Source organism: Drosophila bipectinata, chromosome 2L (assembly GCF_030179905.1).
Source record: "Drosophila bipectinata strain 14024-0381.07 chromosome 2L, DbipHiC1v2, whole genome shotgun sequence".
NCBI classification, from domain to species: domain Eukaryota; kingdom Metazoa; phylum Arthropoda; class Insecta; order Diptera; family Drosophilidae; genus Drosophila; species Drosophila bipectinata.
The window spans coordinates 2289843-2306394 of NC_091736.1; the positions used below are offsets into that span (position 1 = coordinate 2289843).

General features: G+C 42.3%; 3 protein-coding genes across 4 annotated transcripts; all 3 read right to left on the reverse strand.

Annotated features, from left to right (window-relative positions):
* Positions 1-245: 245 nt before the first annotated feature.
* GlcAT-S (Glucuronyltransferase S) lies at positions 246-5751 on the reverse strand. Of its 2 annotated transcripts, none has more exons than XM_017250239.3 (5): positions 4511-5751; positions 1729-2001; positions 1404-1666; positions 987-1338; positions 246-926 (listed from the first exon to the last, which is right to left on the reverse strand). In XM_017250239.3, exons 1-5 carry the CDS (start codon positions 5121-5123, stop codon positions 865-867), a joined length of 1563 nt encoding a protein of 520 aa, XP_017105728.3. In that variant the 5' UTR covers positions 5124-5751; the 3' UTR covers positions 246-864. The 2 variants fall into 2 exon arrangements, with proteins under 2 accessions (XP_017105728.3, XP_017105727.1); XM_017250238.3 differs by having other exon boundaries at positions 4862-5748.
* Positions 5752-7166: 1415 nt separating this feature from the next.
* On the reverse strand, positions 7167-9562 carry Trx2 (Thioredoxin 2). The gene is made up of 3 exons (XM_017250273.3): positions 9406-9562; positions 7714-7860; positions 7167-7652 (listed from the first exon to the last, which is right to left on the reverse strand). The coding sequence occupies exons 1-3, from the start codon at positions 9427-9429 to the stop codon at positions 7503-7505; spliced, it is 321 nt and encodes a 106-aa protein (XP_017105762.1). The 5' UTR covers positions 9430-9562; the 3' UTR covers positions 7167-7502.
* A 1223-nt stretch (positions 9563-10785) lies between these two features.
* gcm2 lies at positions 10786-14518 on the reverse strand. Its single transcript, XM_017249854.3, has 4 exons — positions 14455-14518; positions 11965-12706; positions 11817-11907; positions 10786-11750 (listed from the first exon to the last, which is right to left on the reverse strand). The coding sequence occupies exons 1-4, from the start codon at positions 14463-14465 to the stop codon at positions 10831-10833; spliced, it is 1764 nt and encodes a 587-aa protein (XP_017105343.2). The 5' UTR covers positions 14466-14518; the 3' UTR covers positions 10786-10830.
* Between the last annotated feature and the right edge of the window lie 2034 nt (positions 14519-16552).

Genomic DNA, 16552 nt, shown 5'->3' on the forward strand with positions numbered 1-16552 from the left:
CAAAGTGAACTTCTGGCAAAGTAAAAGATGAGCCCAGGGATGAGACTGCGAGGGAGCTGGAGCTTAGGGATATGGAGACGGAAAGTTAATTGAAAAGTATTGTTTGCTATTTCATACCATTCCATTCGAGTCACTCTGTTGACATCCAGGGCGGCGACGGATTCCGGTGGTAGTTCATTGTCAATTCATATGCAAAACATTTACACTTACCTCACACTTCCTTACACTTCAAACTAGATACATAATTGTTTTAAAGAAAGCTTTAAAAAACTAGCGTTTATTTGTTTCATGTCATGGCTTATGATCTTATTGATTACTGGCTAACTTAATACGTTAACAGCTAGTGTTCCTAATGATCCTAACTGAAGCGTCTAATGTCCTGGGATTTTATTGTGAAATAATTTATTTCATGCCTTTTGATATGTGTGTCGGCTGAATGAACTAATGAAGCTTCTTTACGTTTTTAAAGTTTGAAATATTTTTAAGTTTGCTTAGCAAATTAGAAAATCAAAGCATTCAACCTTTACAACCTAATGATAATCATTACAATATATGTACTTAGACAAGTCCTGAATCTATCTTTGTGTCCTTCCCTGTGTTTACTATCCTGTTATCACGAACGAGAACTAATCTACAACTAATTAACAATATTACATAAAGAGAATCTGAAGAAGGTATATCTTATATTATATTACGACGTTGTGCAATTGAAAATGACGAAAACGATCTCCAGAACAAGGACAAGAGGATTCAGAGGGCGGTTGATTCGATTTTGGTTTGGTTTACACATAAATTAAACTGTAGATCTACCGGTGTGGGTATGAGTATTATTTGGGTCCCGCTAAGGATTCTGGACCCAAATGTTCAGCTGAGAATCAGGGAGTGTGGTTTCTCCTTTCCATTCTTGCTAATCAGTGCAGTGCGACCTAAAATCAAGAAGGAAAAGTTAGTACTTTGCCTGGTAATCCTTGCTTTTCTTAACACACCTTCGTCTTCTGAAATGAGCGCCACTCCCATGGTTTTCAGGTTGTGCAGAAGGGCTCCCAAATTGGAGCGGTCGTCCATGTATTTACTTTCCATGCGCAGAGTGCCGATCTTCTTGGACTTTGTCTGCGTATGCCAGACTAGAACCTCGGTGCAGTTGTTTCCTCTCGGCTCAATCAGATCCATGCGCAGGCCGATGCTGCGCAGGAAGAGGTCCTCTTCGTAGCCAGGCTTGTAGGGCATATTCACATACGGATACTTGGCCATGTACTCCAGGTTAACGGCGAATCCGGCCATGTCAACGGGCCACCTTCTACCGGCTATCCAGGAGTCCAAGAATGCCACCACTTTGCCCTGAAAAATATGAGTTTTTTAATATTAAGAGTCAGGTTTGTTGAATACGAAAGGGAATACCTTACCTTTCTTACCACTGGACCACTGATTCCATAGTCGGCAATCAGACCCACCGGAAACATGGACACTATTTGGGTCTTCCGTATTTCTGAGAAGAGTCGCAGGTCATAGGTATTGTCGTCATCCCCGAAATAGAGAACTCCGTTGGTGAGGTTGTGGGTCTTGAGCCACTGCAAGGCTGCCCTTCGGTTGGCCACTCCCCGCGGGGCGGGCTTCTCATTCCGGAACTTGCTGGGCATGGGACTGACCATGTGGGTGAAGGGAATGCCTAGAAAAACCAGGAAATCATTAGTTCACCTCAATATTTAAAAAAGGTGTGTCATTACATACCGAATCGGTTGAGCAAGGTATCCAAATAGGTATTGCAGTTCTCCTGGTCGTCGGCCACCAGCCAGTGCAATCGAGGAACATGGAGCAGAGTGTGCGCCAGGCGCGTCAACTCTGGGATTTGTTCCCGCCGTGGATAGGTCGGGGTAACAAAATATATCACTGGCAGCTTTTCGTACTCTGATCGAGGCTTGTCCTGCATGAAGAGGCGTCGATCCTCGTAGCTTTCGCTGCATATGTGCAGAGTCTCGTTAAGCGGCCGGAAATTAATACTGTCTGTGGATGGCAGAAACGAGATTGATTAAAGGGGTTACTCAGTGTCAATTGCTATTAAAATTTAGTCATCTAATGGCGTGGATTTTGCTATCCAATCAAGATTTCAATTGTTTATAGCTGAACTCGGTGACCTTCCTTAAATGCTTCGGCGTTTTGAAGAGTATTGAGCTCTACAAAGTAAAGATAAGTCTCAAAAGGTGCTAATCAGTGTCTCTAGTATCTCTAGTATAGTACATTTGTGTTTATTTTTGCCTAGAAATCAAGCTGAGGTGAAAAAAGCGAGATAAAATGCCCCGTCACTGTTCACACAACCCGCCGAGAGCCAAGCACTTAGGGGCCTATAGTAGCTGAGAAGTTCCATTCGTAGATATTAGAGATCAAACGCTAAATCAAACATATACCGGCTAATTACCTAATGGGCCAATCTCACATGAAAATCTTTCGTGAGTCGACTCCATTAGAGCACCTTGCATTAAACAGGGTTGGGAAGCACGAGGCACGCAACTTGGGGACAAAGGAAGAGACCCCTTTCCGATTAATACATCAGATAGCCCACCTGGGGCAAAAAACCACTTCCATTTGGCGCTTTCGGAAGGGGTACTGAAAGTATTCCCTAATAAGTTATTAAATATTGACCGAGCAAATAAAGAAGAGAAAACCCAAAAGCAAATACCGCGACATAAAGGCGATCAAGAAATTATGGGGGCATATATCGGGGCATTCCGTATGACGAATATTTACAATCCCAACCCTCCTATATACCTGTACTATAAGAAATCAAAAACTGAAAGTCTGATTGTGTGGGAGTTTCCCCCTCTCACATGTTTGAGGTTTCCGCAACCACACCACTCGTGGCACTCGTTCCCACTTTGGCCCACTGAGGTGATTGATAAACCGCGCAATTATTGATAGGATACGACAGTAATCTGGGAACAATAACACGCTCACGTATCGTCTGATAGTTAATTATTGCCCTCCAGTTTAGATGATGTACGGCCGGGAATCGATTATATAGAAATACTGTATGTGAATTCCCCAGGCACCTGATCCACGACTGGCATTATTAGTCAGCACCCTACGTTTACGGTACGCCCTTATCTCAGATTCATTCATTTTATTATTTGGTCATGTTATCTAAGGGGTTTATTAGACGAATGGGATAAAGATAGTGCTGGGGTCTCTATATTGTGTGGAGTCTAGATAGAGGGAATTATCAATTTATGGCGAATGTTTGGAGCTATATATTAAAAAAGTCTGGAATCAAGACTCAATACACTCATATCGTCCACAGAAATGTTTTTTGGTACGATTCATTACTCGTATACTCGTAGCTGAGTCGTTAAATGGCGATAAAAATTAAGATTCCTCAGCGAATCACATCTGTTTCTCAATTGAAGACTTTTTGGGTTTTGTAAATATTTGTGTAGACAATTTAATGGCAATTTGGTTTCACGACACCGAATCCAAACTGCATATTGAACTGAGAGCTTTCCAGGGGGGCACAGTCTTTGATTATTTGTGAAATAGGCTCGAAGTGCATGAGAGCTAGACATATGAGGTCTATTAATAAGCAGGTCTGCCACTTGAGCCAACAAAAGCAAAGCATTCCCCAGCCAAACAGCTACACAGCCCCTTGAAAATATATTTTTGTGATGTGTAAATCATACTTATGCAACTAGTCTATATATATATATGTCGCTTATGGCTAATTATCTCAGAGATTTGAGAATTCTCAGCTCTTACAGACTGTAAAGATTGAGGAAGAGTGCAATTATGCAATTGTTGTCACTCAAGACTGATTAAAGACTTGCTAGTTTGAGTTTAAATCACATGAGACCAGAGACACTAAACATTCATTGATTCACGTGTCCACCTTTAAAGACTTATCTTGACATGCCCCACATGCTCAGTTAAATGGCAGTGTTCTAGTTTAGTTTACGGCCAAAATAGAAAATTCCGCCCAAAGGGAGGGGCAGGTCGAAGTTAACTGGAAAATGTGACCTTGTTCCGGCTTTCGCTAATGACAATAAAAAAACCGCTGTAATTACCGATGACCGGCTGAGGTGGGTTGTGGGGTGGCTATCGACATATCGCGTTTTAAGGAAGACAATGGTTACCAAATAGATCCAATTACGGTTAAATAATAAAAAGGCAATCCACTGACAGTACAAACGTACTCTTACATGCGATAATTATCGCAGAAAATTGCCGAGGGGTTTGAATCACCAGTGATATGGTTCCAGAGAGCTTGTTAATGGGAATATTTATTCGGACATGGTATTAGTTTCATGGTTGTGGAGGTGGAAGGTCTTAAATACCTCACCAAGTACTGGGTAGCAGGCAGGTCTTTCTGGCAGCGAGCCAAAATGAAAAGTGAAAGTGGTCGCAGAGCGGCGTACTCACTTTCGGTTGGTCAGTAGTCGTGAGAATGCACTTCGCTGGAAGCACCAACACTTACTTCCGTATGGAAATCGCCCCCCACCCTCCCGGAATTGGATGAGTCACTCACAGAGTAGTTGCTCCTGGGAGCGATGCATCTTGGGCTCTTGAAACTTGGAACTGGGATTTTGAAAAAATCCATAGGGATTTCGAGGGTCTACAGGGGTCTCTGGGTTATCATCATCGGGCTCCTCTTGATTGACTGTCGTTTCTGTTCTTGAAAATACAAATTCTTCTTCGGGATTGTACTCTTGAGTTGCCTTGATTTTGGCTATTGGGGTGGTCTCCTCATCGTCCGCCTCCTCCTCCACCTCCCAATCGTTTTCGAACCAACTGAACTTTGTTGTGTTTACTTTTGGCACTTGCGTTGTGGACGTCGACACTACAGTCCTCTTCCCCCCAGACGTGAACCGCTTCTTACCCAGGCCGTGGTGCTCATCCGAGTCGTCAGAGCCGCCGCCTAGTCCCAGGGCGAGGCGTGTGTCCATGCTGAAGGTGAGGTAACAGAACGCCACGATGAAGATAACCGCCCCGGCTAGGAGTAGGCAGCGACGCCGGCCCGCAGAAACGCTTCCTTTCCGGCCCATGGTGTAGGGAACACTGCGATGGGGCTGCCGCTCGATGTCCTCGTGGTCCTCGTCAGAAGTTTGCGGCTCGAGTGCCTGGTAGTGGGCGCTGGACATTATGCGGTTCGGATCGGTAGCCGGATGCTGGTGCGGGATGCTTCAGGCAGGATTGTCGATATGGTGCGGGTGCTGCTGGGGCATCCTCGTCCTGGACGAATGGCCATTTGTAGAGGGGCCTGGCTCAAGGCCAGCTCCCCGTCTTCCGTCTTTCTTCTCTCCTCTTCCCGTGTGCTCGCCTTTCTCCAGCACCTTCTGCTCGTCAGCGCCTTTTTTTGCTCGCAAACTAGTTTCTTTTATTATACAATTTCTGGTTCGACCGACACGAAAATTATGCAAATTCCTCCGACATTTCTGCAATCGGGTGCTCTGCTTTATTGCCGATTCGGGTTTCTATAAAAAAAAAATATAACAAGAACCACCAGAATGCGAAGGCACCTTTCGAGGAGGAAGCACAAAACACGCGACGGCCCAGCGAGCTCACAAAGCTTAATAATCACAAATAAAATATCTCTCACTGGGGCCTAACGTTTGGGGTTTGTTGTTTTTCGGCTTGTTGTTGTTGTGTTCACGCCAGTGATGACAGTCTAGCAGGTTATAAGCTACTTTCATCGTTTTACAAGAGGGTTCAGTGTGTTGGTATATTTTAATTATTGTTTAACTTAACGAATGTGTTGTATTTAAATTACACATTTTATTGGCTTACCATTTTAAAAAAAAAGTTCGTTATTTTTAGCATATTCTTGCTGGAGAACTAGATATCTTTCATGAATCACTGGTTCATTTCAGTCCGGTTGCCCGAAACACCCTGTGGCGGTACTCAATATCGACCGTACTATCGATTGTTTTGCTACAATCGAAAATTGCTTAAAAAGTTTTAGATTTTGATTTTAAAATTTTTCTTTAAATCTAAGATGCGATATTAAACAATATTATATTTTATAAATGTAATTTTATTATACAAGTATAATAAATTAAAGAAAGACGTCAAGAAAGCGTCCAATATTTCTTTTTTTCGTGATGGATTCCTTGAAAATGTGGTTTTCCTCTATATGGCCCACGGTGATGGCTTTATCTTCCCCAATTCTCATCCGATTCGCAAGCGGAGTATCTTAAACGATTTCTGGATCGATTGTCCACCATTCTGCATTAAAATCCCGCGACAAAATATTTTTTAGATTCTTTGTCCATTTTTCGTGAGGGTTCCCTTGAAAATGGTGTTTTTCCCTATGGGGTCCACAGGGATGGCTATATCTTCCCCAATCCTGATCCGATTCTCAAGCGGAGTACCTTAAACGATTTCTACACCGATTCTCCACCATTCTGCATAAAAATCTCGCGACGAAATATTTTTTAGATTTTTTTGTCCATTTTTCGTGATGGGTTCTTTGAAAATGGTGTTTTCCCCTATGGGGTCCACAGGGATGGCTATATCTTCCCTAATCCTGATCCGATTCTCAAGCGGAGTATCTTAAACGATTTCTACACCGATTCTCCACCATTCTGCATAAAAATCCCGCGACGAAATATTTTTTATATTTTTTGTCCATTTTTCGTGATGGGTTCTTTGAAAATGGTGTTTTCCCCTATGGGGTCCACAGGGATGGCTATATCTTCCCCAATACCAAACTGATTCGCAAGCGGAATACCTTAAAAGATTTCTGAATCGATTCCCCTCTGATGGGATCCCTTGAAAATGGGGATGCAAATTTTTTTGAAAATATATTGCTCAAGTATTGCTAAAGCAAAAAATTATTCGAGTGGTATGAATCTTATTAAAAAAATGAGTTAAAAACATAGATAATACGAAAAATGTTTTGATTTTGCTTGGAAATAGGGAAGAAGAGCTATATTTTATATGAATTCTGAAACTTTCACTTGGAATCAATTTGTTGGTCAAGTGGCAAACACGTTCACGCCATATCTAATCTAATCGCCAGGTGGCCGATTTTAATCATTATTACTTGGCTATAGCGGGTTTTGTCTGCCTGATTATAGCCGTCAGACTTACCAAATGTTTGACTTGGCTTCCATTTCGCAATTTCATTTGCTCTTCCGTAGTCTCACGCCCCCGCCATTAGTCTCCAGAATATTCGATCAGAATTACAATGTTTTACATACGAAACGTGTGTTTTAGATTTATTTTTGAGTTTACTCTTGGACAACTGCTTACATTTGCGTTTATTAAAGGTTTCAATACAAAAATGAACAATCTTCACTTGTGTGTTTGTGTTTTTTTTTTGAGTGTTTGTTAATTAAGCAAATATTTATTGTTAAAAGCCACTTATTTTCTCACTTTTGTTGCAAACTTATCCATAGCTTCGCGAGCTGCACTGCAGCTTCGAGTAACAGATTTTTGTTGGAAAGAGCAAACCCTGCACTTATGGAATAATTAAATAAATGGTATAAAGAGAACTCGTATCGGTGGATCGATCGGGCTTAGATGTTGGCCTTGATGACATCCTCCACACGCGTGGCATTGGCGCCGGCGAACTCCTCGACCTTGACGCCGTTCTTGATGAACACGAAGGTGGGCATGCTGGAGACGTTGTATTCCATGGCGATGTCCTCGCACTCGTCCACATCGACCTTTTGGAAAATAAATACTATTAGTACACGTTTAGTAGAGAAAAAATTAACGTTTAGGTACCTTGATGACAACAATGTTGTCGGCGTACTGCGTGGACAGCTCTCCCAGTTTGGGGGAGATCATCTTGCAGGGTCCACACCAGGTGGCGAAGAAGTCCAGCACCACCAGCTTGCTGCCGGCCTTGGTCAGCTGGGAGTCGAGATCAGCCTGTAACGGAAAGGAAAAGGAAACGTTAGAAAATCAGTAGAGAGGGCTATTGATTTTTCCTATGACCTAATTCCAAGTCAAAGCCCTCCAGTAGGTGAACCCCACTTTGAAGCGTATGATTTAGGGTTATCAAACATCAAATCGATCCGAAAGGGATACTATATAGATGTGTTATTTCATTATCACTAACATGTGAGTGATAAGGCCACAAAGTTGTCAGTCATAAAAAAAGTTGCTAGTTGTAATCATACCAAATAATCAACTATTGGAAAAGATGTGAACTTGAGCTCTGTTCCATTTCGATTTAAGAATCAATATTCTAACTGGCTCCAAATTAAATTTGTCTATGAGGAGCAACGCCCCCGCCCAAATGGTGTCCTGCCAACATGGGCAGTCCTGGCCCCGCCCCTGTCACGTTTCCCGGTGCCCCTTAATTAATTGCCAGCGATGGCAATCGTAGAGCTAGAATGTCTCTAATGGAATTGCCGATGTCCAGGGGAATGAGTAACCGGTTCCACTGAATTTGCATAAATAATTCCCGAACCTAATACATCCAAAACCACTTGTTCCACAGAAGAAAACCATATTTTGACCAAGCTTAGATCACTTTCCGAATTAAATAATAGTGAGTAATAAAGATTTGGTATTTATGAAGAGTGATTCATGGGTGAAATTGATTTATCATAACTTTTTGTCTTCAAAGGTCATAGTTTTGTGCGTCTTGCTGTATAAAATTAGACCACAAAGTGGTCTCCACAAGAGGGAAATATTTCCGTTAAACATATGTATATGTATTCAAGAGAATCAGCATTTTTTGTAGTATCCACTTAAGAACATTCACCCTGACGTAATATTTGTGTTTAATAAAAGTTTCCCAATGTCTGACCGGTTCCAGCTTTTCACATGGCGGGCAAAGTTTGCTTATATTCCTAACCAACAAACCCAGCCTCGACCACGAACCGCGATAATAAATTGCTAACTCACCCCAGACCTCGACACAAACCCACAGCGATATGAGTTATATATATATACTATATAGTATGTGGTTCTGGACAAGATTAGTGAATAGGAACTTCTGACTATAACTTGTTATGTTGGATGTATTCAAAATTTTAATCTATTGAGACGGACCTATTTGGAATGATATCATTCGGTTGTTCGAATGCTCCCCGCCTCCGTCTCCGCCACCACTAAGTGGCCACTAATGCCTCCTCCTCTACTGTCGCCCCCAGTTCCCCACTTTCTCGACTTGTTTCGGCTTTCTCGCTTCTTTCTATTTCTACGTGAACGTGAGTTCTGCTCGTATGTGAGCGTATGGCAAAAAATGTATTAAATCGAGTGGGAAATTGGAATTCGGATTCCAATGCCACATTTTCACTGCCCTAAATTGCGAAAAACCTAATTGAAAATATTAAAGGGGGCAGCCACAGAGTCACGCGTTGTTGCAAAGCGGTGGTTTTCGGGTCGGGGGGCAGATTCGTCTGGGCAGATGCCTCATTAGAGTAGAAATTTCACAAGATCCGGGTCGGACGGAGAGTGACTCACCTTGTCTTTTACTTGGTACACCATGGTTGATGGATGAATGGGGTAAGCACACCGGTAGAAGTCTAAAAAAGTTATTTAATTTTGCACTGAGGGAACTCGTCGCGTTCAGGCAACCAGCTCGTGATAGAATCAGGTAACGAATAAATGCCGACGCTCGAATGTTTCCCGCAGCTGCCTGAACTCGAATCCAGGGTATATTTTTAGGTATATTCACTATATCTAAACGTCGAAAAAGTACAGTCTGAGGCATTTTCAACTCTTTACACTCTTGAATAGAAAATTATTCAAATCATCTTGATATTCATTTTTAAAAACAGACTTTAACTATTATAGGCTTTAGATGTGACTTGCATTCCTCCGTTAAGATTGATTTTATTTATTTTTCTTAAAATAAATTATATTTATATTTAGATATATTTTCAACCTAGGGTAAGAAATCTTCGTTTGAGGCCATAGATATTTTTACTCATGACAACCGAACCCCAAACCGAACCAAGACGAGAACATTCCATCCGTTCGGGTCGCGTTTTCGTGAGAGTAATTCTCATTTCTCTGGCTTTATATTTGTTATCTACACTGAAAAAAAAAATTAAAAAATTAAATTATTAGAAACTATTTCATATTTTCATATTTCATAACCGTTAAGAACAGTTTTATTTCCGGAAAAGAAAAATCGATTATCGATTTTTGGTCAATGTTAATTAACAGTATTTTTATTTCACTTAAATATTTTTTGAATGTATCAATTAAAGACCCTTCAATGAAAACCGGTACCCCCGTAGTTCCCCTTCCATTATTTTTATTCTCTCGGCGGCTCAATTATTTTTTATTTTTAGTGAGTTTGCTTTGAAGAGAGCTAAAAAATACCCTCATCTGTTATTTATCGTTGATATCGATATTGGAACGAAGATGTGGCAACAATTGCGGGAAATTTGAAATTAGGATTTAAAACTATTCAAATGAAATGTATAATTTGAATTAATTTATGATTATTTAATGGTTTCTAAATTGAAATCTTATTAAGCTAGCCGCAACAACACCCACTGTATGGTTTTTTAAATAAGTTTAATTAAAAGAAGTCAACTCCAGTTTTCTCATAAACCCGGTAGATGTCGCTGCAACTTCCGGTAAACAAAATTTATTCAACTTCTCTTTATTTTTATTGAATATTATGGCACTTACCTTTTATTTTAAATTATGCTCTCATAATATTTAAAGAACCACTAAAATATAAAATTAAAACACCAAAACCTTTACAAACCAACATATTTTCATAATTTATTTGCCCGAAAAAGCAATGAGAAAACTATGCAACACAACGCATAATGATTGAAATTAAGATTTCACAAACTAATCCTAACACTAACTAGGCTTATCTATCGACTATGAGTAATCATGACCGGAGTCCGGATCGTTAAGTACTATTCATTGGGTGATCGATGGGGCTAGTGCCACCGTGGTTGGAACAGACGCCGCCGAGTGGTGCAAGTGGTGGTGGTGATTGTGGTACGTAAGCGTGGGTGGTGGTGCCGGCGGAGGTGGGTGACCTGGGTGAGGGGCCACGGTGGCCATCTGTTGCTCATAGCTCGAGTAAGGATCGTAGTAGCCGCCGTAGCCAGGATCCAAGGAGCTTCCGGTTCCTGTTCCGTTTCCCGGCGGCGCAGTTGTGGTTCCTGTATCGAAGTAGCTGACTCCGTTGTAGCCACTTCCGCTCTCGTAGTAGTGGTTTCCGCTATACTGCTGCTGCTGTTGGTGGTGATGGTGATGCTGCTGTTGCTGCAGCTCATACTCCGCCTTGGGACTGTAATAGTAGTCATAGTTGTCCTCCACATACGGTTGCGTCTCCACCGTGGCGTTGTACTTTATGGTGGGTGGCTCGCCCTTGCAGTTGATCTCCTCCTGGCCTCCTCCGCCCAAGTGCTTGATCTGCGAGTAGTTAATGAACTCCGGCTCAGGGGTGGGCAGTTGGGGACTGGACTCGTAGGAAAGTGTTTGACACTGTGAGTGCCCGGGAGCACTCATTCCGTAACTGTTCCCGGAGGCGCATTGTTGGTAGGCGGCCAGTTCCGGAATGCTGCAGGTGTACGGCAAACTGGGCGACTTGCAGGGAGCTGCTGTGGCTGCCGTCGGAGTGGCATGGTAGATGGGATAGTTGTAGGTGATGTGTTGGTGGTTGACATGGAAAACATTGGCGGCAGATTCGCAGGCAGCCGAGGAATCAGACCCACTCAGTGGCCAGGAGTTTGTGGCATAAGTCGAAGGCTGCGATAATTGGTGGCTTCTAGCTGCGGAGTCATCCAGGTAGCTGCAGGTGCACTGGCTAAACGTAGTGCACTTGCCACAGGCTAGAAAGGGAACGATTTTTTAGTTAATATTTATATAATTAATTCAGTTTTCTTAAATATAATTACCATTAAATTGGTAAATATCCAAAGCGGAGTGTGTGAGTGGGTTCCCTGCTGTTGGCCGTTTCAGGACCTTTCCCATTAGACTCTGTTGTTGCTACAAAGGATAATAAGAGTTAGCCAAATAGACTCTCGAAGACCCAGCTAAACTCACCTTGACCTGCTTGACCAGACCCGCAATAACTGACTTCTTAGGCACGGCTCCATTGCCGGACTTCCCAGCCAAGGGCACCCTTCCGAAAGCCCTCTTCGAAACACTGGAGTTCTTCGGGTCTGGACGGAGATGATCATGAACGCCCTTGGCCTGGAAGAAAATGGCATTTCCAGAATGCCGCCAGAAATGGGTGACTGGGTAGCCGCAGTGCCCACGACAAGGCTTGATCTCCAGCCTGCCGCCACGACAGCTTTTGTTGGGACAGGCCTTGCCCTCCTGTTTCCGACGGGCCTTGTCGCAAATGGCCGGACGCAGGTTGATCTTGGAACCATTCGGAAGGGTGCAGTGCTGGGAGCAGACCAGGACACCCAGACAGCTCTTCTTCAGGATGTTCACGTTGTGGTTGTTGGTGTTGCGCATGGCCCAGCCGGAGATGTGCTTCTTGGCCTCCTCGTTGTGGAGCGAGTAGATGTGCCGGACATGCCCGTCACTCCACTCGTTGAACTCATCGAACTCCTGGTCGGGGACATGTGGCACGATGGCATCATTGATGTCCCACTCCCGTTTGCCCTTTGACGCAGCCGTCGTCGCTGTCGTAGCCGGCATGGCCATGGAGCCACCGGAATGCTGCTGGCTCTGACCCGGATTTTGGCCCTGACTTTGGTTCGGGCCGTATTGCAAGTGCTGGGATTGAGTTGTCTGTTGTGTGAGGAGTTGTTGTGACTTGAAGGTGTAGCCATTTCTGGTATTAAAAATAATAAAATGCCATAAGAACTTTAAGGTTTAAATATATATAGACTTAGGCCTAAACCCTATGCAAAATTTTAACGAAAACTAACTTATTTTTCGGATTTTCTGAGTCACCCTTCCAGATGAATCATTTAATTTTAATGCCACAAGTAAATCACTTAAACTGACCTATTTAGGCCTTAATAGTCCAAGCCTAAGCACCGTTTAAGCCTTAAATTTCAAGGTACTTGAAATTCTAGCTTAATTGCTCCCTAAATCGTTTTGTAGGGACACCCAACCGAAAAGTCATGCCAATCAAATAAAACGTTTGTGATTTTTATGGCAGCCATGAACACATAACTCTTTGGGTGATCAGTTTAAAGGTCTGGTACCGTTAAACAAGGTCTATACTATATACGTTTATGTATCTTATTTGATGGGTAATCTAAGCTGAACCAGAATCGTAATTCGAGCGCCACAACACAAAAAAACACAAAATTAAATTGACACTCGAAAAGGGATAGAGTGAGTCAGCGAGGTGGAGATTCTACATGTGTGGGAGTTATTAGAGACGCGGCTGACTGCAATTAGCCATAAATTTGTTTCGACCATGATCGGTCCCCTGAGCGTTTTTATGTGTACTTGGAAGTCAGCAGGTTGCACGCTCTCTAATAACTCTGAATACCTGAGACCTGAGCCCAAGAGCCCAAGAACGCCTGGTGGTCTTCGGTGGTTTGGACCTGTTCGTGGTCAGTGGATAGTGGATAGTGGATGTGTCCGATTGTCGCCTGTCGACCTTTGTTTTGGGTTCGTAAATTGACTGCTCGACACTTCGGGGCGCTCGTTAGTAGGGCTTATCTGATTCTGATAGCGTCTCACTTCGTTCCCTAAATCTCGGTGTGTTTTGGGTCTCCAATAATAAGTTTGTCACCTAGAAAATATGTCTCTATATTCGATGGGGATCGACTCTTTGACCCTTTCACTTGAGCGCCGCTCCCGTCCTAACTAACAATCCACCCCGCCCCCGACTTTCTCAGCCGACCGCCTACGTCTGCGTGTGGTCCGCCGGGGATCTCCGTGGCACACCCCGCGGCTCTTTCGAGCCGGAGTGCCATTAACTAAGCTGTGGCCCATGCTCAGCATGATAATAATAAAGCGCTCGAAATCATTTACATTTTTTCCCTGTCCCCAGTCCCGGCTCGCCCCCAACTCTACGAGCATTTGATTTGTGGGCCATTCCTCATCCATCAGATGGATCCGAGGTGTTTTGTTGGCTCAACACTTACGCAGCAGCAGCTCAAGATGAATGCGTGTCAACACAGAGGCTGAATGAGTTCTGATTACGAATAATTTGGAGATTTACTATGGGCTTTTCATTTTGGTTTAATTAAAAGATCATTTATTTAAAGGGAACCTTAAGAGGTAAATGCATCAGAGAGGTAAATAAAAGGGTTTTGTAAGTATTTTGAAGGAGTATATCAAGAAATCATTATGTTCATTTGTTAAAATACATATTCTCTATTGTAAGCTAGGAGAAATCTAAGGAGTTTTTCAAACAAATTTTGAAAGCAACCAATATTTCTTATAAAACGTTTTATAGTTCTATGAGTTCTAAAAGGATCTTAGCTCTGTTTTCTTAAACTACGTTCCCCTCATACTTCAAGTTTCTAATACATGTTACTTTGAAGTTCCAGGACTCAAACATTTTTCCTATTTTTCCTAATTTCTTAATTGATCAACAAACAATAAAATCCAACTTACATAACAACCATACTCGTATTCCCACAGAATCGGCGTTTTTAATCCAAATATTTGTTTCTTTTTCAGCGTTTTGATATCCAATATAATTGTCGTTAAAGAACACAATCTCTTAAATGAGTTTTCTTTGATACGGAAGCACTTCACAATTGCAGCACTTTGACCATTGTTAAGCAATTAACCGCACTTGCCACTTGGTGACTCCCGAGCCGGGTTCAATTTGTATCTTGAGGATACTCCTTTACCGGAGCCGTCGCTAGTTGGAGTTGAACGGAACGAATTGCACACGCGACGCCAATGAGAAACTGAAACGGTAACCGTGAGAATGACGACCTTTCACTGGCCAAAAAACGGCAACCTGTGAGCCGAGCCGAGCGATCCGTGTGTGCAGCAGGGCGAGATGTACGCGCGTATCTGGCAGATACGAAAAACAAAAGAGCAGCAAAGGCAGCAATGGCAATGGCAACGGCAGCGGCAGCAGACAAAAACAAACTTCAACCGAAGACACACACACCAAGTTTTGTCAACAAAAGGAATGATGATATTATGTCTATGGCTCTGGGCCTTTGGGCTCTTGTACACTGGCTCCACCTACAAAAACCAACAAAATGCCAAAAAGGGGACTGGGATGGGGGCTGCGGGGGTCCGGGGGTATGGAGCGGGGGAGGGAGCATCGAGCCACCCGCATAATTTGGCAAAAACTCCACACAGGCAACGTCGGCGCATAATCAGCAGCCAAACAGCTGCCCGAGTGGTAAACGTATCCGTCAGATACATTGGTACGGTGCCGCTTTCCAGGCAACAGCTACTTCCAGTCTCTCTTCAATCCGATTGGTCGGATAAACCCTCAAACACACACACACAACCAAGCACACGGAGTGAGAGAGTATGAGAGGTTTCTACTGTTAAGGTTCTTCAGGGTTTTGGAAATGGATATGGATGTGGGATGCAGAGGGGTTTTGGGGAGGGAACCACAAACATATAGCATGTATTCGTACTTGATAAGCATCACAGAAATTTAATTACTTATTATGCCGCTTATCAGGCTCCATTGTTCTGTTTAAGGATATGCCAGTCGAGCAGCGGAAATTTTTTTTTTTTGGTTAGAGTTTGTATTGAAGTTCATGATTTTATCCAACAGAATGTTTGGCAGATTAGTTAAATGATTAATGGTTTTGGGCAATAAGGAAATTCTTTGACTTTTAGGGGGTTTCAATAGGGTTTTTACCAGAAATATGGTTGAGGAGAAATTTTATTATAAACATGCTTACAAAATACTTATTTATATCTTATAAAAATAATTCTCCACAACCAATTTTAGTTAAAAGTAGAGTCAGCCAATAAAGAAGAATCTTCGTAGTTAAATTATTAAATATTTTTTAAAACATTCATCTAAGTAGTTTTACTAAAACTTATGGCATTTTTAGAAAATCTATAATTTCAAAATGGATGGTTTAATAAAGACTTCAGTGATCTTGAATGCTTTGGAGGAGTTCCTTAAGATTTCTTAAAAATGTGTGTATGATAAGTAAGCTTAATATTAATTTATAAATATAAGAAATGTTACAAAAAATCTTAAATTAATAGAAGGTTTTTTTTAGATATTATTCTGCGAAGAAATATCTATCTATCTAAATATCTATGTATCTATTAAAATAATCCCTTTACCCCCCAACTAAGTCTTAGACTCAAAATAAAGAGATATATATCGTAACAGAGGAATATCCATCTTAGTGGTAAACTTGCCACACGAAGCTGGGCTTATTAAGAGCAACAACATGGTCATACACAAGTGGCAACAATATCGAGGTCGGGGTTAGGTGGCGGGGGCACTTCTGGGGCTAATGCTTGCTGCGTCTTTTGTTTTCACCTGATCAACCCGCATAGCCATTTGGGCCAAAGTTACAGGCAACACAAAAAATAGTATGAAATAAAATACAATTTATGGGTCCACTTGGTAGCTCTAAGACACACAAAACCATGCGGACAATTAACCAAGAGCTTGGAGAGAAATGGAGGAGCAAATAGGCGTTAAAGTGAAAATTGAAAATGCCGACGACAGGAAATGTAAATGGAAATGGCGATGTGGCCGTGGATGTTG